The following is a 23,050-nucleotide window of genomic DNA, read 5'->3' as shown; positions in this document are numbered from 1 at the left end:
CCCTATAATTCGGATGTTGTAGCATTTAAAGATGTCCTGGAGGTTCCTAAGACTCTCCTCATTTCTTTGAATTCTTGCTTCCTGACTCTTTTCTGTGTGGCCATTATTTGCTTTCTTCTGGTCCACTCCATTGATTTGAGTCCCAGTTTCCTTTTCATCGCTATTGGTTTCCTGTGCAATTTCATTCATTTCAATTAGTTTCGCCTTCATATGTTTCTCTAATTTGTGGCTATAATCAACCAGTTCTGTGAGGATCCTGATGACCAGTATTTTAAACTGTGTGTCTGAGAGTTTTGCTATTTCTTCATTGCTTAGATCTATGGGCTCAGGGACTTTGAGAGCTTGCGACATTTTTGGTCTGTTCTGGCCCTTTAAGTGTGAGGAGGGGCGCCTTGGACTCCCAGGTCGCTGGGTTGTGACACTGCATGTGGGGGCGTTGTCAGAGTGGGGAAATGGTGGCGCCCTCCACTGCCGCTTGCCGCGGGGATGCTGGGCCTGGTCCAACCACCCACTTCCTCGCCTGTCCGCTCGCGCACAAATAGACGACCACAGTCAACATGCAGCACCGCTTCACCGCTGTCTCCTCCACACTCGCTCACCTGGTGGCTTGCTCAGTCACTCACTAGGTCCAACCCTGCACCTGAATCGCGCGGGTCTGGATTCGCGCGTCTGGATTCCACGCCTGAGTCCGTCTGACCGAGTCCTCCTGTGCAACCCCTCACCAGCCGCTGGTTTCGCCCCTTACCGGTCAGGCTGAAGAATTTGTTGTTAACGGACTTCTGAAAGTTCAATTTTCCATGTTCTGGCTGTGTTTTCTGTTGCTAATATTTAGTTGTCCCTAAACTTGGTTGTGTGAGAAGGCGCGGCACATCCACCTATACCTCCATCTTGGCGGAAGTCTCCTGTACAGACCTTATATATAACTTATTAAGCAATCAGCCAAGTAAGTCTAGTACCCATCTATCACCATACAGAGTTACTAAAATTTTAGAAACTATGTTTCTAACAGTACTTTCCATATTCACTTTCCTGTGAATATTCTATACCTATCAATTTGGACTTTTTAATCCCTTCACTTTATTTACTAATCTCCCCAACCTCCTCCCATTTAGCAGCCATGAAACTATTCTCTGTTTCTGTGAATCTCTTTCTGATTAGCTTGTCAGTTTAGTACATTTTTTAGATTACAAATATAAGTGAATTTTTATGTCATTTATTTTTTTCGAACCCACTCACCAAATAGGTCTATACATGTTGTTGAAGATCACAAGATTTTATTCTTTTTTATGGCTGAGTCATATTGTATTATATATATGCACCACCCTTTTTTATTCATTCATCTACTGATGGACACTTAGGTTACCTTCATATCTTGCCTATTGTAAATAATGCTGGAAAGGACATATGGATGCATATGTCCTATTATAAAGTTTTAATTTATTTTTTTACAGAGAGAGGAAGGGTGAGTGAGAAAGAGAGAACATCAATTTACTGTTCCACTTATTTACATGCTCCTTAGTTGTTTTCTATGTGTGCCCTAAAGGGGGATCAAACCCACAACCTTTCATATCAGGAACAATGGTCTGACCAACTGAACTACCCATCAGGGGCCCTGCTGTGACTGCAGTGGAAAAGCTGCTATGCAGGAACTGACTCCAAGAAATAAGGACCTGCTTAATGTGGGCTTTCTGCCCCTTGCATCTTATCCTTGAATGCATTGCTTGTGGAAATGAGTTAAACTGCAGCATGGTCTGCAGCTGTCCACCAAGGGATCCTTCTAAGGAGTGCATGCCAAGGTCAGTCACTGCCTGTGTCCTGCCCGATGCCAACAGAATGAGCTACAGAGCAATATAAGGATGGCCGATACTTGTGCTGGGCTTGGAAGCGCCAAAAAGAGGTCAAGTTGCTTTTAGTGAACCAAGGTCAATTGCTTTTAGTGCTGCGCCTGAGGCCACTTAGCAAGTGCTACAGGACATTCTAAGGCTAGATTCAGTGGAATTGTGGACCTCTGAGAAATTTTAGAAAAGCCCTCAGCCCTCATGGTGCAAGACAGACTCTGTCTGTATGGAAAAACCACTGGAAAGGCTTGAGTGAGCCTGCAAGTTGGGTGGGTATCACCAACATGGGGCAAGCCATATTAGCCAGATTGATGTAAACTCAGATATGGTGCAGTTCTATGAGAGGAGGGCTCAGCAAAGGAACAATGCCTCTTCCAGCATTTATTTCTGGAAGAAAGCTGACTCTCTTTCTCTCCCCTCAATGCCTAACAATTCAATTCCTCCACATATGTGCCTGGAACTTTTTGAACTGCTGCCCTAGTGCTGGAACCAAGAACAAGTGAGTCTAAGTCCATGTGCAGGCCTTTTAGGAACACCTGGGACTTAAGAAGCCCTCCAGCTCACTCAGCCACAATTTCTGCTGGTTTTCACAGATAGAAGTTTTGAGGACTTCTCCTTCCAGCACTGGAACCCTGGGATTGGGGTAGGGCCTGGTGTGTGTCTGGGATCCTTCAGTCAATTCTCAGGAGGGACCTCCACACTTGAGATACACTCCCAATTTCTATCTGCCACACATGATTATGGGCCAGGCCCATTCTGCATCTCTGTACCTCCTATCAGTCTCACTGTGGCTTCTATATGTCCTTACTCATAAGACATCTGTTAAGCTAGATTTTAGGTGGCTCTCAATAATGATTGTTCTGTAGTTTACTTGTAATTTTGCTGTGGTTCTGGGAGAATGTAAGTACTACATTTCCCTGTTCCATCATCTTGATCAAAGCCAACATTCAATATCATTATATATTAGTTTCAACTCTGCACCACACTAATCAGACAATTATATAATTTACAAAGTTATTCTCTCAATAATTTTCAAAACCACTTGACATTATACATAGTTATTACAATATTTACTATATTCTCTATACTGTGCTTTACATTCTTATGACTATTTTATAACCATGAATTTATACTTCTTAATCTCTTTACCTTTTTCACCCAGCCCTCTAACTCCCTCCAGTGTGGAAATCCTCAGTGTGTTCTATGGATTATAGGTCTGTTTCCATTATGTTTATTTAATATTCCACATATCAGTGAAATCATATAGAATTTCTCTGTTTCTGTCTGAATCATTTTAACTGAGTATAACACCCTCTAGGTCCATTTGTGCTGTCAAAAAAGGTAAGAATTTTTTTTACAACTAAGTGTTATTCCACTGTGTAAACGTACAATAATTTTTCTATCCACTCACATTGAGGGGCAATTGGTATGCTTCAAAATCTTGGTGATTATAAATAATTCTTAAATAAACATATTAGTGCAGATATTCTTTTGAATTAGCATTTTGGGTTTTTTCATACACTTTTCCAAATATGAAATTGCTGGTTCATAAAGCAGTTCCATTTTTAAGTTTTTGAAGAACCGTCATACTGTTTTCCATAGTAGCTGCACCAGTTTGCATTCCTAACAGTTCATAAGGGTTCCCTTTTCTCAACATCCTCACCAACACTTACTAGTTGTTTGTTGATATATTAATCATAGACATTCTCAAAGGTGTGAGGTGATATAGCTCATTGTGGTTTTAAATTCTATTACTTAGGTAATTAGTGATGTTGACTGTCTTTTCATATGTCTATTAATCTATATGTCCTGTTCAGAGAAGTATTTATTCAAGTCCTTTGCCCATTTTTAATTATATTGTTTTGTGTTAAGATGAATAAGTTGTTTTTAATTTTTGGATATTAACCCCTTATCAGATGTATAATGTGAAATATACCTCTCATTCAGTGGGTTGTCTTTTTATTTTCTTGATTTCTTATTTTTTTCCTGTTTTTTTTTTTTTTTAGGTATACTTGTGTCCATTTTCACCCCTACCATTCTCCCTCTGCCCCACCCACCCACACCTCCCACACTCAATCCTACCCACCTTTTTGGCTTTGACTGTGGGTCTTCACCTGGCTTGCTTGTAATTCCATCTGGGGTGTGTGTGTGTGTGTGCATTTTGAAATTGCATTTTTCATTTCTTCCCTGGTTTTGTTTATAGTTTATATTTCCTTTTTCATACTGTTGCAGTTTGTACTCAGTTCCTTATAGTTGTTTGTGAGTTCCTTAAGCATCCTTATAACCATTATTTTTTAGTTTATATCTGGTAGCTTGCTTACCTCCATTTCATTTATCTCTTTTAGTGTGAAGTCCTCCATTCCTTTTTATTGCAAGTCCTTTTTTGTTTCTCCATCTTAGGTGACTCTTTATGTTTCTGTGCTTTCCGAAGTTCTGCTTTGTTTTCTGTCTTTGTAGCATAAACTTCTATGGTAGGAATTCCATGGGATTCAGTAGTGTAGTCTCTTTGATCTCCTTGTCTGGATGCTCTAGTATAGTCCTTTCTTTTGTTTGTGTGAGCTCTCTTATTGTACGTTGGTTTTTACCTGTTGGTGGTTCCTTTGTTGTTGGGTTCCCTCTTCCAAAGGGTATATTGCTGTTCACAACTTCCAGCAAATCTTTTATGTGATGAGCGGCGTTGGGAAGGCAAAATGGATTAAGACAGCAATAGAGTATTCTGTGATATGTAAAGTACCAACAAGTAGAAAACAGATAGAAGATCCTTTGATGAGTACAGCATTAACCATGATATGTCACCCAGCTGGCCACTTCTTATAAAAGGTGAAAAAGAGATAAGACTTTTGTTAGAGGGAAGAAGGATTGTGAGCTGAATCCAGAAAACACAACACTTTGTGTGAAGTTAGATGATGAGATATAGTGAGAGTAAAGGATAGAAAGTAGGTGTAGTACGTGAGAGAATAGAGTTAACCACAACAGTAATAAAGTTCAAGAAGATAGTGATATGGGCTCAGACCATGGAGGGGTGCTGTGTAGTATTTACAATTATATGGAGCAACAATTATTTACAATAATACTGGAACAAAAATAATGTGACAAGAAATATATGATCTGATAATGAGAATAAAAAGTACACAACCAAGCGTAGTGTGTTATTGGATCATGAGTGAAGTGAAAGAAGGAAAATTAAAATACAATATGAAAGAAAGAACAAGGAAAACAAGTGAAACAATGCAATTAAACAAAGAAATCTAAAACAGAAAGAAGAGAAATAAAATACTAATAAAAAAGGTAAAAATAACACATATAAACAATAAAATGCAAGTTTTATAGTATAGCAAAGTGAAATTTGTCTCAGTTTCTCATTTGTTGGGTTTAGGTTTGTGCCCCTTCTCTGGATCCATCTCTGGACCTTTCACAGTTGCAGGTATTATTGTCTCACAGTTGGGGAAAAAAAGGGGGTAGGGGAAGCCTCCTGATGACTTTAAACCCACCAAGCAAGTTTTGTTGGTTTTCTGGAATCCTCAGGCTGAGGGTGGCTGGGCTTTGTTTTTCTCCTTTCCTGTAGTTTTGTGAGAATATGGGCCAGGTCTGGGCTGCAATATTCACAGTTGTCCAGCCTCCAGTCCAGGTCTTCCATGTGCTGCTGGGCCCACATTGTCCATCTGCTCTGGAATAGTACCTTTAATCCACCAGTTATGTTGCCTATGATTTACACTGATTAAGGGCAACTCACTCCCCACCTCATCCCTCTTTGCTGGCTTCGGCGTTGTGCACTCTCAAAGTCTCTTCAAGGAAGTTCTGCTCTCCCACTAAATTAAGTCTCCAGGGGGACTGCTAAGTCCCTGAGCCCTGCTTCCCACCTCTGAACAGTCCACGTGGTATGCCTAATCCTTCCTCTTCACTAGCCAGTTGCACAAGAGTTCCTTAAGCAACAACTGAGAGTTGTTTAAGCCCAGTTTTTTCAGGTGCCCAGCTTTTCACACAGTTCAACTTTCTAATCAGACCAGAGACTATCCAGGTCAGGGTCTGATATGGCCCAACTCTTCTCCCCTCTCCAGGCTCCCCAATTTCTCTGGTAATTTCCTAGTCAGTGGCCACAGTCCCAGCAGGGGAGCACCAACTCTGTGTCTTCCATTGCATCTTTATTCCCCCCAGCAACTTCAAGTATCCTGGTCTCTCTGGGTCTGATTCTGCCTTCTATGCTCTGTAGAGGAGGGAGCTGATAATCTGGCTCTCCTCCAAAGCTCCTGTGGCAGCTGCTGACCCTGAGGCCAGGAGCCACTCCCCGGACCATAGCAGCCTTGGGCCCCACGCACGTTCCAGGGACCTCACCATCCCAATGCAATCTCCTTACCATCTGTTTTTCAAAATCCTCCACAACTGTGGCCTCCAAACTTCATATAAATTGGGATTTCATTGGCTGTTCACTCTGTTCCTCAAAAGATCAGCTAGTTTTTCCTGCTGAGTGCAGGGGAAAGTTGTGGGGCGACTTTCCTCACAAGTCCCCCCGTGTGTAACAAATGAAAGTAAACATGACTGAAGCATGATGTGATCTGCTTGGGGAGGAGAGGTGGCCAGTTTCCCAGAGGAAAAAGGCCTTGAGCAGTGGCCAGCTTCTCAGGGGAAAAAGGCTTTGAGCCCTCTCCTCCAGGGGCTTTTATTGGGTTTGCTTGCACAAGAATACAGGTAAGGATCAAACAATAGATAGCATTCAAAGAAATCTGAGGGCTTAGTCTGGGTCAGAGTCTGTCAGGAAGAGAGTTTTTAGGGTTTCCTGCTAAAACCCATAACATATGAATGAAAGCACTCTTAGCAGAGCAGATTTTACTGGTTTTTCAGGAAGTTTTTGTGATGCCAGATCTGCCCCCCTACCACATGCTCTAGCAAGGCAAGGAGCTGCACCCCTCCCCATCAGGTATTCAGGCTTAAGGGGATTAGAGCCAGGAATCCCCTTTCACCCAACATAGAAGATTAATTTTTCCCATTAAGATTTAGCTTATATATTTAGGTGCTTCTCTGTTGGGCTTAAGGGGATTGGCGCTTCTCCCAGAGGACATGAGGACTCGGGCTTTGCCTGTTGGGGCAAGGGTCCATCATTCCCTCTTTGTGGCAGCCCCAGTTCTTCCATGATGGCCTCCTGCATGGTCGAGTCTGGCTTAGGTTGCTCCCTGCTATGAGGAGACTTACCCATCAAGGATTTCAGACCATGGTTTGGGGGCAGGGAGGAAACTGAGGCAGCATTTGCTACTGGAGACAAGCTTTGTCTCCTGCCACTCACATTCCAGAGGTCCCTGACTCATCCTTAGCCACAGGGGGTAGAATTACAATTCCTGAAACCAGGCAGAGCGGTCTACAACAGAAAGTCTGATTTGTTTCTCAATCTGATTGTTTATCTTTCACTTTTTAGCAATATGTTACTTAACCTTCATGTGTTTGTGAGTTTTTTAGTTTTTATTTCATTGTGGTTCATTTATAGTTTTGCACCATTATTGTCAGAGAAGATTGTTGATATAATTTCAATTTTCTTAAAATTATTAGACTTGTTTTGCATGCTCACATGTGGTATATCCTGGAAATTCTTCCATGTGCATTTGAAAAGAATGTATATTCTGCTGCTTTGTAATTAAATGCTTTGAAGATGTTACTTAAATCCATCTGATCTAGTATGCCACTTAAGACCATTGTTTGTTGATTTTGTGTCTGGATGTTTTATCCATTGATGTCAATGTGATGTAAGAATCCCCTACTATGAATGTATTACTTTAATCTCTCCATTCTTGCCCATTAAGATTTAGCTTATATATTTAGGTGCTTCTATGTTGGGTGAATGAATACTTACAAGAGTTATATCTTTTTGTTTGATTGCTCCTTTAACATTATATAGTGTCCTTCTTTGTCTCTTACAATAGTCTTTGTTTTAAAGTCCTTTTTGTCTCATATTAGCATTGCTATTCCAGCTTTTTAAAATTTCCATTTGCATCATATATCTTTTTTCACCCCTTTACTTTGAGTCTGTTTGTGTCTTTCATTCAGAGGTTAAGTCTCTTGTAGACAGCATATGTGTGAGTTCTTTTTCCTTACCCATTCAACATCCCTATGTCTTTTGATTGCAGCATTTAAGCCACTTACATTTCAAGCGATTATTGATAGGTACATATTATTGCCATTATAGTTTTTATAATTATTCATATTTTTTCTTATTTTTTCTTGAAGAACACCCTTTAACATTTCTTTTAAATCTGGTTCAGTCACAGTACTTCTTTAGCTTATTTCTTGTCTGGGAAGCTCTTTATTTTGCCACCAAATTTAAATAGTACTCTTGCAAATTAATGTAATCTTGGTTGTAGGTTTTTTCTTTCCTATTTTTCTGGCCTGAAATGTTTCTGTTGAGAAATCAGCCTACAATGTTATGGGAGCTCTCTTGTAAATCACTAACTGCCTTTTTTCTTTTAAGAAAAAGCTCCCCACTGCTGCTTCTAAGATTATCTCTTTATCTTTAATCTTGCCCATTTTAACTATGATGTGTATTGGTTTTCTTCCCTTCACTGCTTGTTCCCTGTACATTTTCTTTTATTTAATTCTTCATAGCCTTCAGTTTTTCCTCTATTTTGTTACCATACTCAGCCATTTCTGTGAGCATTGTGATTGCCAGCGTTTTGAACTGTGCATCTGATAGCTTGGCTATCTGTTCATCGCATAGTTTTATTTTTTTCTGGAGCTTTGATCTGTTCTTTCATCTGCACCTATTATATAGTCAGGGGTGGAGCCTTAGGTATTTGCCAGGGCAGGGCAACCTCTGTTGCTGCACTGTGGCACTGTTAGTGGGGGAGGGGTCTGACAAGGAACAGTTCTGCTTGCTCAGCTCTCAGCAGGCTCTCGATCACTTCCTCCACTAGCCACAAGTAAATTGGACCCTTCTGGTGCTGATTCCCAGATGAGTGGTTTTGTGTATGCTCTAGGACCCTGTGGGTCACTCAAGTGAACTCTCCTGGAAGGCTGGGAGTTTCTCATTGCTGTCTCAACCCCATAAGTTTTTTCAGTCAGAGGTTTTCAGGCTTTATTTCCCTGCACTGGGACCCTGGGTTGTGTAGTCTATCTCACTCCCCAGTTGTTCCTCCTGGTTTGGCTGCATGCAATTGTTGGATTGCCCACTCGGCCAGCTGCTGCCTCACTTATTCCAGTCCCCCAGCCACCTCCTCGTCATAAGTCCTCTCTACCCCAGCTGCCCATCTCTGCCCCTCCTACCAGTCTGGATGAATGTTTCTTCTTTAACTCCTTGGTTGTTGGATTAACATACGATTAGATTTTCTGGCAGTTCTGGTTATTTTTTGTTTTCAAATTTTTTTGTTGCCCTTCTTTGATTGTGCAGGGAGTCACAGTGTATCTATCAATACCTCCATCTTGGCTGGAAGTTTCTCATTTCTTTAATTTTTTTCTCTAATTAGTGTTTTTTGCTACCTTGTTTTCCAAATCTCTGATTTGTTTGTCTGCTTCAACCAACCTATGGTTTATTATTTCTAGTGTATTAGTCACTTTAGATACTATATTCTTTATTTCTGACTGTGTTTTTCATAGTTTCTCAGACCTTTTTCATTCTGTTGAAGTTCTCACTGAGTCGCTTCAGCATCCTTATAACCACTTTTTTGAACTAACTCTATATCTGATAAATTGCTGCCCTCCACTTTATGTAGCTTTTTTCCTGGAGAATTCTGTTTTCCTTTCATTTGGGACATGTTTCTTTGTCTCCCTAGTTTAACTTTCTCTTCATGTTTGTTTCTTATTAAGTAGATCTGTTCTGTCATCTAGGGTTGGTAAGATGGACTTATGTTGTAGGTGTCCTATGGGTTCCATTGGCACATTATCCTTAACCACCTCATCTGGGTGCTCTAGGAATGCTTATGTTTATATAAGCCATCTTGTCATAATTGATTCTTGAATGCTATTGGCCCATTTGTGTGTGTGGAGAACCTCAAGCTGGCTGGATTATAAAATCAATCCCAACCATAGTGTATGAGCTGTTGCACATGTTGTGATCATATTTTGCCTCAGCAGAGTCTTGTACCACCATGATTTCCCTTTAGATATGCCACTTGTCAAGCTAACTGGATTCTGCTCTGGTATCTGAAGCTGGACATTGGGCATGTCTCTTCTGGGACCTCTTGAGAGGGACTCTGATGCATATTCATATCAGATGCTGCCTGTGACTGGCTATGGGAAAATTTTTGAAGCTACAAAGTGACCCATATTTTGTGGCTGCCTCTGCTGGGCCCTGGTATGCATAGAAATGACAAATCTACACACCAAGTCCAGTTTCCACTGCACTGAGCCCAGAGCCTAGTCAGGAAAAGTCCCAAGGCACCCTGAAATTCACCCTGCCTGCCTCAGCCTGTTAGTCTCAGTCACTGAATGAGCCTCTGGTGATAGTTGAGTTTCATGATAGATTCTCAGTGAGTCACCCAGTGGGTGTGATTAGGGTTCACCCATTTGCTACAGTTTCAAACTCAGTGTCAGTGCTGGATCTGAGGCCACTCAGAAAATGTCACAATGTGTACAAAATGTAGCTCCCTTGCCCCACCATGTGCCTTCAATCCTTTGTGCTGATTTGGGGTTTTGGAGAGTTGTCAGGGTGCAGTCAACAGAGTTTATCCGGTTCAAACAGCATATTTGGCCATCTGAACAGAAGGCTCTGCACCAGTCTGGCATGGGAGAAAAAAATGGCCCCAGTCCTTGGGGTACACAACTCAGTCTGTCCAGATTCTTCTGAGGGCTATAGCTTGGAGGGGTGAATCCACCAGGAGACAGAAGGATAGAGCTGCCAGGAGCCCAGAGGCTAGGGCTAGAAGATCCCTCATTCAGGGGAGGCACAACCAGTCATGTTCATGCAAAAGAGGGTTGAAATGGATGCTGCTGCAAAGCTTCACAAGTCAGTCAATGAACCCTGCTGAGAATGGAAAGACCTGTTCATTCCAGGACAGCTAACTCCTCAGCAGGACACAGCTCTGTAGGGAGAAGCAACATGGAGTTCAGAGGGCAACATGGAGTTCAGAGGGCAATATTCATCAACTCCTCCAGGTTGACGCCATAAAGAGGGGAGTGTTCTAACCAAGAAAGATTGCATCTGTGGTATGGAGGAGGGACTCAGCACAGGGATCCAGGCAGCTGTTCCTTCCACTCTCTCTCCAGAGCCACAATCCCTACTCTCTTCTCAGATGATTTTGGTTCACTCTATCTTCTCTCTGCCAGAGGCCAGAGTGAGTGGCTGTGAACGAGATTTTTGGCGCTGGCCTTTTAATAAAGCTCTTGTGTCTCTGCCTGGTGGACAGAATCCCCACTTCTTTTCATAGGCAGATGTTATGTGGGCACCTTTTCCTGACTTTGGTTCTCTAGGCTGGGGAGCCAGGCAAGAAGTTAAGATCCCCACACTTCTCAGGGAAAACCTGAGAAGCTAAGATACGCCACCAGAATCTCAGTCACTGCCCATGGGATTGTGCCAGTCCTTTTTGAGTCTCTGTCCTTTCTACCTGTCTCTATGTGGCTTCTTCTGAATATCCTTGGTGATGAGATTTCTGTTCTGTTAGTCCTCGGATATTTTTTCAGGTTGATTGTTCTATATTTTAGTTGTAATTCTAGTTTGATCATGGGAGAGGATAAGCATACCTTCTATCCTCCTACTGCCATCTTCTATGTTGGCAGTTCCATTCTAATTTTTAAGAAACATCCATACTGTTTTCCATAGTGGCTGCACCTGTTTGAATTCCCACCAACAGTATGTGAAGTTTTCCTTCTCTCTACATCCTAACTAACATGTCATTTGTGAATTTATTGATGATAACCATTCTGATATTTGTAAGGTAGTATTTTATTGTGGTTTTATTTTCCATTACTCAAATGATTAGTGATGTTAAGCATCTGTTCACATGCCTATTGGTCATCTGTATGTCCTCTTTTGAGATGTGGATTGACACCGAGGTCCTCTGTCAAATTTTAAGTGAATTTTTTGTTATTTTTGTTGTTGAGTTGTATGAGTTCCTTATAAATTTTGGACATTTACCCTTTATCAGATGTATCATTGGCAAATATCTTCTCCCATTTAGTGGGGGGGGGTCCCCTATTTTAACCACTTTTTTTAACTTTTTTCTCCTTTTTTAAATTTTTGACTTAATCCCTCCACCGTTACCCAGCCCCGTGAGTTTGTCACTATTTTGCTTTGTTTGCTTTGTTCATTAGACTCCACATATGAGTGAAATCATATGGGACTTGTCTTTGTCTGGTTTGTTCACTTAGCATAATGCTCTCCAGGTCCATCCATGCTGTTGCAAATGGTAAGGTTTCCTTCTTTTTTATGGCCAAGTAGTATCCCATTGTATAAATATATAGTGGCTTTTTTAAATCTATTTATCTATTGATGAGGATTTATGCTGCTTTTCATTTTGTTTATTGTTTTCTTGTCAGCACAAAAACTTTAACTTGATATAGTCCCATTTGTTTGTTTATTTTCTTTTCTCTATACCCAAGGAGGTATATGCGAAAAAAAAAATAGTGCTAAAACAAGTGTCAGAGATTGTACTGCCTATGTTTTAATATAGAAGTTTTATGTTTACAAGTCTCACATTTAAGTATTTAATCCTTTTCAAATTTATTGGGTAGTCTAGTTTAATTTTTTCAAGTATCTTAAGTATGTACAATTTTCTCACCACCATTTATTGAAGAAACTATATTCTATTGTATATTTTTGCCTCTTTTGTCATATGTAAAATGACTGTATAGGTGGGAGCTTATTTCTGGGTTTTTTATTCTCTTCCATGTGTCTATCTGTGTGTTTTTATGATGGTATCATGCTCTTTTGATTTCTATAATCTTGAAGTATAGTTTAATATCAGCTAGTATGATACTTCCAACTTTACTCTTCTTTCTAAAGGTTGCGGAGGCTATTCATAGTCTTTTGCTGTTGCACTTAAATTTTTGGATTTTTTTCTAGATTTGTGAAATATTCCATTTGTATTTTTAGAGTACTGAATGTAATCATTATTCACCTATCTGGCTGAATACTATATACTTTAAAATTTGGTGTTAAGAGGATATTTAATAAATCATTGAAATACTCATAAAATAATAGGCAAAACTTTTATAACAAAATTTTAGATGTTGATATGGAAAACTATGTATATATTTGTGTATTTTATATTTGCATAGGAAAAGAAAAAAATGAAAAAAAAATCTCAAGAATATATTGTTAATTGCCATTATATTATGATATTTGGAATGATATTAGTTATTTTTGTTTTACTATTTTATTCTTCTAAATTTTAATCTCAGTGAGACTGGCAGTTCTATAATCATTAAAAAATACTTAATAAATACAATTCTTTAGCCCTTATTGAACATCATTATTATTTATCCATCAAAGACTCTCTCATTTTGCACATCAAATAAAGTGTTATGATTACTACTCTATAACTCCACAATATAAAATGTTAGTGACTGTTATTGCTTCATTCAACTACTGAGCAAACAGGTGCATAGTGCCCCAGTTTTCCATATAATTTTGAGGATATAAAAAAGGGAGACAGAATTAAACATGATACCTGTGCCTCTCATATTATTCACTTTATTCTGGCTCATTCTCACAATGTGCTTTTTTTTACTGGTCTTTCTGCAGTCTTTCTTTGTGGACCACAATAGTAGAGCTACCACTTTCATTGACCCCCGAATCCCTCTTCAGAATGGTCGTCTTCCCAATCATCTGACCCACCGACAGCACCTTCAGAGGCTCCGAAGTTACAGTGCTGGAGAGGTAACACCACTCATTTCTCCTACCCACAGTTCACAGATCCTCATGCTCTGCCTATTCTTGTGGAGTAAGAACTATTTCTTAGTGTCTGAGATCTAGGGTTTCCTGTTCTTCAGGGAGCTGAACCATATTCCATACTTCCCTGTAAAATAATTGATGACTAGAAAACACTCATTTAACTTTCTAGAATCATCTTCAGATTGTCTTACTTCTGCCTTCTGTTTTTGTCCTACACAATCACCTCTACTCAAAATTGTCTAATTTAAAGGAAGCATAAAAGGCACTGCAACTAGATTCTTACCCTTATGGCTGGAATGGTGCTTCATAAAATACTGATCACATGTGTATACTTAACAGATGATGGAACTTCTATGCAGCATATGCCTGGCTTTAAACTTATACCTCTCCATAGATCCTAGAGAAGACTTTTATAATGCATACATGGACTAAAAACCAAGGAAATCAACTAGGTACCAAAAGTATTCTGTTCCCATCCTACAACATGCTGTTCTGGTTTATATCTTGTTTTATTACTTGTGGTTACCTGCTACTGAACCATGAAAAGCTGCCACATTTCTTAAGCTCAAATTCATTGTTTTTCTGAAATACTGTGTCTGTATCCCATACTCTTTTTTGTCCATTCTCGAACCAAAACTCAAAACATAGTTGTTTTCTATTTTCAATCAACTCCTGAGAATATTATGAGTAAATCCTTTTTTATTTTCTAACATTTTCCAAGTATCTTCAGCATCTTAATTTAAAATCCACCAGGATCTTAAGAGGTGAGGGGACTGAGGACCATTTCCTATAAAACAGCTTTTAAAGGTGGATTATTAATGAAGTAAAAACATAAAAAGGGGGTTTTGTAAGAAAAGAAGTATGTATTTGGCCCCCTCAGATAGTCATTCTAGGGAGAATCACAGTGTACACCTTAGGAGAAATGAGGAAAGTTAAATTTTACCTAAAAGCCTCCAGATAGCAGACATAAGCCTCAAAGGAAGAGTCCTTTGTTGGTATATCAGCATTTGTTTTAAACAAAGTATAGTGAACAAAAAAAAATTACTACACTTAAGATGAATTATCTATATACTCTGAGAGACACAAATATTTCCAACCAAGGGTACTTATGTTTTAATACCAATGTGATAAATTGATTTTTTCATGGGGAGTTTTTAGGTATTATTACTTTAGGATAATACTGAAAGTATGTTAACTCTTTCTGCATACACATAAAATGTGTATGTGACCAAGCTGAAAGGGAGTATTACGCATCTGCAAGTGTTATGTGGGTGTCAGGACCCTCTTGATACCAGACTCAGTAGGAAACAAATTCACAGGCTACAAAGTGCAATTTTCCAACTTCCCAGCTTAATATATAAAGCCCCCTCATCTAGCTGTACTTTTATAAAACATTTCATTTGAAAGTACTTTCCCTGGCTGCTGTGGCTCAGTAGACTGATTGCTGGCCTGTGAACCAAAAAGGTCACTGGTTTCATTCCTAGTCATGGCACATGCCTGGGTTATAGGCCAGGTCCCCAGTGGGGGGCATGTGAGAGGAAACATCTTTCATACTGGTGTTTCTCTCCTCTATTTCTCCCTCCCTCCCCCTCAAATAAATACATAAAATCTTTTTTAAAAAGTACTATATATGTTGCCTTAAGATGGTAGTGTACAAATTCAAAATCCTGCACCAGTTTGAAATATGTAATTTTCAAAATTTTAATGTTTATTTTATTTATAAATTTCTAGATAATTCTTATTTATTTATATTAATTGATCTTTTTATTTCTTATATTTCATTGACTATGCTGTTACAATTGTCCTAATTTTTTCACCTTTGTCTCCCTTCCACCTAGCCCCCCCTCAGATAATTACCACCCATTATTCATATTCACAAGTCATACACATAAGTTCTCTGGCTATTCCATTTCCTATGCTATAGTTTGCATCACCACGACTATTCTCTAACTATTTGTACTTCTTTTTTTTTATTTTTAATTTTTTAAATTTATTTTTTAATTGATTATGCCATTACAGTTGTTCTATTCCCCTCTTCATTCCCCTCCACCCTACCCCCCATCCCCACCATTACCCCCTCTTTAGTTTATGACCATGTGTCTCAAGTTCTTTAGATTCTATATTTCCCATTCTATTTTTCCCCTCAACTCTTCACCCACTCACTCATACACCTCTGCCATCTGGCAACTATCAAAATGTTCTCCATAACCAGGATTCTGTCTCTGGTTTTTTGTTTTTTGTTTTTTTTTTGCTTGGTTTGTTTCTTAGGTTCAGTTGTCAGGTCCATTTCTTGTTAGATAGATAGATAGATATTGCCATTTTGTTATTTACATTTTGATTTTCTTTTTTTTCTTAAATAAGTTCCTTTAACATTTTATATAATAATGGTTTGCTGATGGCGGACTCCTTCGTTTTTTAGGGTTTTTTTTTTTTTTTTTTTTGGTCTGGGAAGCTCTTTACCTGCTCTTTAATTTTAAATGATATCTTTGCTGGGTCAAGCAATCTTGGCTGTAGATCCCTGCTTTTCATGACTTTGAGTGTTTCTTACCCTTCTATTCTGCAAAGTTTCTTTTGATAAATCAGCTGACAGTCTTATGGAAACTTTCCTGTAAGTAACTAAGTACTTTATCTGTGCCTGTTTTTAAGATTCTTTTTATTTCTAACGTCTGGCATTGTCCGTATGATGTGTCTTAGAGTGGGCCTCTTTGCATATATCTTGTTTAGGATAGTCTGTGCTCCCTGAAATTGTGTGTCTATTTTCTCCACTAAATTAGGGAAGTTTTCTTTCATTATTTTTTCAAATAGATCTCCAATTTCTAGCTGCTTCTGGCACCTTATGAAGTTAACGTTGAAATGTTTGAAGTCATTCCAGAGGCTGCATACACTATCCCCATTTGGTGGAGTGGGGGGGATTCTTTGCTCTTCTTGTTGATCTGATTGGTTGGGTTTTTGTTTCCATATGTTCCAAATTTTTTATTTGTTCCTTGGCTTTATCCATTCTTCTGTTATGTCCCTATACATTTTCCTTTATTTTACTTAGTGTATTCTTAATTTCTGACTATCTTTTTTATGATATTGAGGTCCTCACTAAGTTCCTTGAGTATACTTATAACCAATTTTTGGAACTCTTCATCTGATAGATTGCTTAGCTCCATTTTATTTAGTTCTTTTTTTCTGAAGTTTTGATGTGTTCTTTCATTTGGGCCACGATTCTTTGTCTCCACATTTTGGTGGCCTCCCTGTGTTCATTTCTATGCACTAGGTAGAGCTGCTATGACTCCTGTCTTGGTAGCATGGCCTAATGTGGCAGATGTCCTATGGGGTCTAGTGGCAGAGCCACCCTTATCACTCAACCTGGGTACTTGAGGTGCACCTTTTGTTTGGGATGAGTACACCCTTGAGCCTTGATTGTTTTTATCAGGTAAATGGGAAGGATTTACGCAGGTCAGTCAGCTACAAGAACTATCTGTGACCACTGACCACCAACCTCCTCCCTCCGTGAAGGATCTGCTGTGCAGGGACAGGGTGATGGTGCTCTGACATGGTCTGTAGCTGTCTACTGGATGTGCAAGCTCTGGACTTTCCTGGGTGGTTCAGGCAAAGGTCAGCCCTGACCTGGATTCTGCCCAAGGCCACTTTACATGAGCTATAAAGCAGCCTGGAATGGCTGTTACATCTACTTTGCTTGGAGATTCCTAGTTGAAGCCAGGTTATGATCTAGTCTGGCTGCTGCTAGTGCCAGATCTGGGAAAACTTAGAAAGAGTAATGGAGGCTAGGGGCTCACTGATGCTGGCTCTTGCTTGTTTGAGAGGATTTAGGAAGTTGTGAAGCATGAGCCAAGAGCAACCATTCATATGGAAAGTCCATTGTTAACAGCTTGAGTGGGTCAAAAGTTGGATGAGATAGAGTCTCAGGGGATCTTGAGGGTGTGGCAAACAGTGTTAGCAAGGTTGATAGAGTCTCAGAGCACCTACCTACTGGCTCTGAGGCTTTTTCAGGGAGGGTTCAGAAAAAGGACAATGGAAGGAGAAGATGGTGACAGACAAGGGTGGAGTGGATTCCACTTTCCCCTACACATGGGAGAAAAACCTGGCCGATCTTCAGAAGAACAAAGTAAACAGCCAACATTACCCCAGCATATATGAAAATAGGAGACCAGAAATTGTAGCAGACACTGAAAAACCAGATGGTAACCAGATGGCTGCAGGACAGTAAGGTTCCAGGGACCAGTGTGGAGACAAGGGTGGCACCCTATGCTGGGTCTACCACGGACTCTTTGGGAACTCCAGGCCTGCTGCTGGGTCCTTGGGAGAGAGCCAGGGCATCATCTCCCTCCCTCCTCGGCCAAGCAGGGTCTGGGCAACTCTAGAAGTGACCTGGTTGCTTGAGGTTGCAAAGAGGGGAATAAGGACAAAGACACCAACAAAAGGGCCATGATCACCTGAGGAGTCTGTGGTCACTGGCTTGGGAGAATTGAGATGTGCAGTGTCAGGCTCTGACTCCTATAGTCATAGGTCTGGTTGGAGAATTGGGCTGTATTGAGTGGCAGGATTAAATTTGTTTTGAGAAACAAATTTCTCAAAAAGTAAACCGTTTGAAGGATTCTCCTGTGACAGCCACTTGGCCTACTCCATACCCAGCCTGGCAGTGATCCCAAGGTTGGATGGAAGGCCTTGTGTTCCCCCATACCACTAAGATGGGCTCCTGCCAAAACCTGTGGGACCCAGACAGCCTGGCTGGGTGCATGAGCCTGCACCCCAGCCCAAGACAATGACCCCGAAAAAAGAGTGCTCTGAAGAGGACCTGGATCCCCTATGTAAGGTATTGGGGAGAGGCACCAGACTAGCGCCAGGGAGAGTGCTCCCAGGACTGGCTGAGTCCACATTGGGAAGGGAAAAAGGCACACCAATCACCCCTCAGCCTGCTGCAGCCAGTGAGACCAAAAAAACTGGTTTGACCAGTTTGAAAACAACAGGATATTTTTTGAAGTAATCTTTTTATTTTTTAATTTTAATATTGTTTTATCTTTCAGTACCTTTTCCCTCTCTCTCCTTCTTTCTTGTTTTATTTCTTCTTCCTTTCTTTCCAAATATATTCCTTCTTCCTCCCTTCTCCTGCCTTTTTGTCTTTTTTTTTTTTTTTACCCACAAGTGCGACAAACAACTCGGAACTGCGAAAAGACCAGAGTTGGACCCAAAGAGGGGGCATCTCAACAGTAGAGACAGAGAGACAAATTTCACTTTGCTATAGCACAGAAACTACAATTTGCTGCATATTTGTACTATTATAATTTTATTATTCTTACATCTTTTACTTTAATAGTATATTTGTATTCCTCCTCTTTCTGTATAGTCTTCTTTGCATTGGCTAGTTATAATGTATCATTTGACAGGTCTCCTGCGTTCTCTCTTTCACAGTGTATTGCTAATTTACTATCCTTCATGTCACTTGTGTTCCTTTAGCACACTACTCAAAGTTCTATACCCCCTATTCATGATATCCAGATCACGTAGATTTTGTCATGATTGTTGCTCTAATATTATTGTAAATAATATCTGTTCCATACAATTGTAAATACTTCATAACACCCCTCCAGAATCTTAGCCCACTTCACAGTTTACTGAACTCTATTACTATAGTGGCTAACTCTATTCTCTCACACTCTACACCTATTTACTATCCTTTATTCTCACCTTACCTTAGAATCTGATTTCCCACAACCTTACTGCTTTCTAGATCCAACTCACAATACTCCCATCCTCAAAAAAAGTCTTATCTTCTTTCCATCCTTTCTTAAAAATGGTTAGTTGGGTTGACGATTGTGGTTAACACTATACATAACCTAAAAATCTTCTATCTCTTCTCTACTGGCTGCTACTGTAAATATCATAGAATACTCTCCTGCTGTTAAAAACCATTTTGCCTCCCCCTCCAACTGATCACAGAAAAAAAAAGAGTAAGTGGAAGTGGTAAACATTAGGACACCCACTGGAAGAGGAAACCCGACAACAAAGAAACTACCAACAGATAACAACAGACAAAACAGAAGAAGGAAGTAGAAACAACACAAACCTCAACCCAAGACCTCTCTGGAAATACAACTAAGTAGTAGAGAAATTACCAAGTACAAACAACTGAAGAAGAGCAAACAGAATCCTCAAAACCGTGTACACATGGAAAAACTAGCTTCAACACAACCTGCCCTCACCAGTACAACGAATTAAAACAGGTGGTAGACAGAGGTACCATCAGTTAACCAGCTGGTGGGAAGAACCCAGAAAAGAAAGACACAAAAACAACCAAAACCCAAAGAAAAATACAAAGCCAACTTAAAAAAAAGCCCAAGACCAGTGAGCTTGGGAGATCAAAGACACTACAACACCAAATCTCACAGGTATACCACAGAAGTTCATACCATAAACTCAGAAAGCCAGAACAAATCAATTTAAGAAGGTGAGCCTAATAAGAAGAGTCTCACAAACAATAGAAGGACAAAGAAACAACCTCCAAATGAAAGGAAAGAAAGAAGCCTTAGAAAGAACACTAGATGAAATGAGGCAAGTCAACTATCTGATATTGAATTCAAAGCACTGGTTATCAGAAAGTTCAAAGAGCTCACAATGGGCTACCAGAAACTACAGGGGAGCTATAAGGAACTCACTAAAAACTCTATGAACATTAAAAAGGAAATAGAAACTATCAGCAAGGGCCAAGAGGAAATTAATAATATAATTTCAGAGCTGAAGAACACAGTGGAAGGAATCAAAAGCAGGATGGATGAAGCAGAAGAATGGATCAGTGAGTTGGAGGACAAAGTAGAAAAAAACACCCAAAAAGAGCAAGAAAAGGAAAAGAGGCTCAGAAAGAATAAAAATGGATTAAGAGAAATGCAAGACAACATGAAATGTAATCATATCCAAATAATAGGGATACCAGAAGGAGAAGAAGAAGAGCAAGGGATAGAAAACCTATTTGAAAGAGTAAGAAAATTTCCCTAATTTGATGAGAGAAAAAGTCACAAAAATCCAGGAATCACAGAGTCCCAATCAAGAGAAACCCAAAGAGGCCCACTTTAAGACATATCACCATTAAAATGGCAAAATTCAAAGACAAAGACAGAATCTTAAAGCCAGCAAGGGAGAAAAAGGAAGTAACATACAAGGGAGCCCCAATAAGGTTAGCTGCTCATTTCTCAATGGAAACACTACAAGAAAAAAGAGAATGGAAAGAAATATTCCAAGTAATGAGAATCAGAGGCCTGAAACCAAGGCTACTTTATCCAGCAAGGCTTTCAATTAAGATAGAAGGCCAAATAAAGAGCTTCCAAGACAAAAGAAGTCTAAAAGAATACGCCTCCAAAAAACAAGCTCTGCAAGAGATGCTAAAAGAACTAATTTAAGGAAAGGAAGGAAAAGAAAGAGATACAGAGGAAGACAGGAATGAAAAAATGGCAAAGAACAAGTACCTATCAATAATAACCTTAAAGGTAAATGATTAAATGCTCCAATCAAAAGACATAGAATAGTTGAATGGATAAGAAAGCATAACCCACACATATACTGCCTACAAGAGACCTACCTCAGAAAAAAAGACCTACACAGACTAAAAGTGAAGGGCTAGAAACAAATTTTCCAAGCAAATGGACAAGAAAAAAAGCCAGGGTAGCAATACTCATATGAGACAAAATAGACTTCAAAAAAAAAAAAAAAGGCCATAAAGACAGACCCAGAAGGTCACTTCATAATACTCAAGGGAAGAAGACATTAACATCATAAATATATATGCACCCAACATAGGAGCACCCAAATATATGAAGAAAATCTTAGAGAACTTCAAGAAAGATATTGACAGCAACACAATTACAGTAGGGGATTTTAACACCCCACTGTCAAAAAAGAACATATCTTTTAAGCAAAATATCAACAAAGATATTGTGGTATTGAAACACATCCTAGATGAAATGAACTTAACTGATATATATAGAGCCCTTCATTCCAAAGAAGCTAAATACACATTCTTTTCAAATGCACGTGGAAAATTTTCAAAGATGGACCAACCACATGATAGGACACAAAACAAGCTTCAAAAAAATCATGAAAATTGAAATTATAACAAGCATTTTCTTTGACCACAAAGAACTGAAACTGGAAACCAACCCCAAAGGACAAAACCCAAAACACTCAAAATCATGAAGCTTGAATGGCATGCTATTAAATAATGAATGGGTCCAAAATGAAATTAGGGAAGAAATCAAAAACTTTCTGGAAACAAATAAAAATGAACTCACGACAACGCAAAACTTATGGGACACAGTGAAGACAGTCCTGAGAGGGAAGTTCATAGCTATACAGGGCTACCTAAAAAAGATAGAAATATTTCAAACGAGCAACCTAACTTTACACATACAAGAACTCCAGGAATAACAACAAAGACAGCACAGAGCAAGTAGAAGGAAGGAAATAACTAAAATCAGAGCAGAATTAAATGGCATAGAGACTAAAAGAACAATTCTAAAGATCAATAAATCCAGGAGCTGTTTTTTTTTAAAGATAAACAAAATAGACAAACCTTTAAGCACGATCATCAAGAAGAGAGAGGACCCAAATAAATATAATCAGAAATCAAAGAGGAGAGATTACAACTGACCCCACAGAAATACAAAGGATTGTAAGAAATTACTATGAAGAACTGTATGCCAAGAAATTGGAAAACCTAGGTGAAATGGACACATTTATAGAAAAATATAATCTTCCAAAAGTCAATGAAGAAGAAGCAGAAAGCCATAACAGACCAATAGCAGCAAAAGAAATTGAAGCAATAGTAAAAAATCTCCCGACACACAAAAGCCTTGGACCAGATGTTTTCATAGGAGAATTTTACAAAGCATTTAAGGAAGAGCTAACCCCTATTCTTCACAGACTATTCCAAAAAATTTAAAATGATGGAAGAACCCCAAACTCTTTTTATGAAGCCAGCATCATCCTAACTCCAAAACCAGATAAAGACACAACAAAGAAAGAAAACTTCAGGACAATATCACTGATGAACATAGACACTAAAATCCTCAACAAAATATTGTCAAACCATATCCAACAATACATTAAAAAGATCATACACCATGACCAAGTAGGATTCATCCCAGGGATGCAAGGATGGTTCAATATTTGCAAATCCGTAAATGTAATACATCATACAAACAAAAGCAAGGACAAAAATTACATGATCATATCAATAGATGCAGAAAAAAACTTTTGAAAAAGTACAGCACCCATTTATGATAAAAACACTCAGCAAAATGAAAATAGAGTGAGCATTCCTCAATATAATAAAGGACATATATGAGAGACCTAAAGCCAACATCATACTCAATGGGCAAAATCTAAAAACTTTTACTCTAAGATC

General features: G+C 39.2%; 1 protein-coding gene across 1 annotated transcript in view; it reads left to right on the top strand.

The window, feature by feature from the left end:
* HECW1 (HECT, C2 and WW domain containing E3 ubiquitin protein ligase 1) overlaps positions 1-23,050 on the top strand; it is a 675,231-nt gene that overhangs the window by 429,165 nt on the left and 223,016 nt on the right. The window contains exon 15 of the mRNA XM_053662971.1: positions 13,498-13,632. Within this exon, the coding sequence (XP_053518946.1) occupies positions 13,498-13,632 (135 nt within the window). The remainder of the gene's footprint in view (positions 1-13,497; positions 13,633-23,050) is intronic.

The sequence above is a fragment of the Artibeus jamaicensis genome, unplaced genomic scaffold, assembly GCF_021234435.1.
Source record: "Artibeus jamaicensis isolate MK-2021 breed Jamaican fruit bat unplaced genomic scaffold, CSHL_Jam_final contig_311, whole genome shotgun sequence".
NCBI lineage: Eukaryota > Metazoa > Chordata > Mammalia > Chiroptera > Phyllostomidae > Artibeus > Artibeus jamaicensis.
The sequence above is the reverse complement of the archived record's forward strand: the minus strand, read 5'-3'. Positions and strand labels throughout refer to the sequence as shown.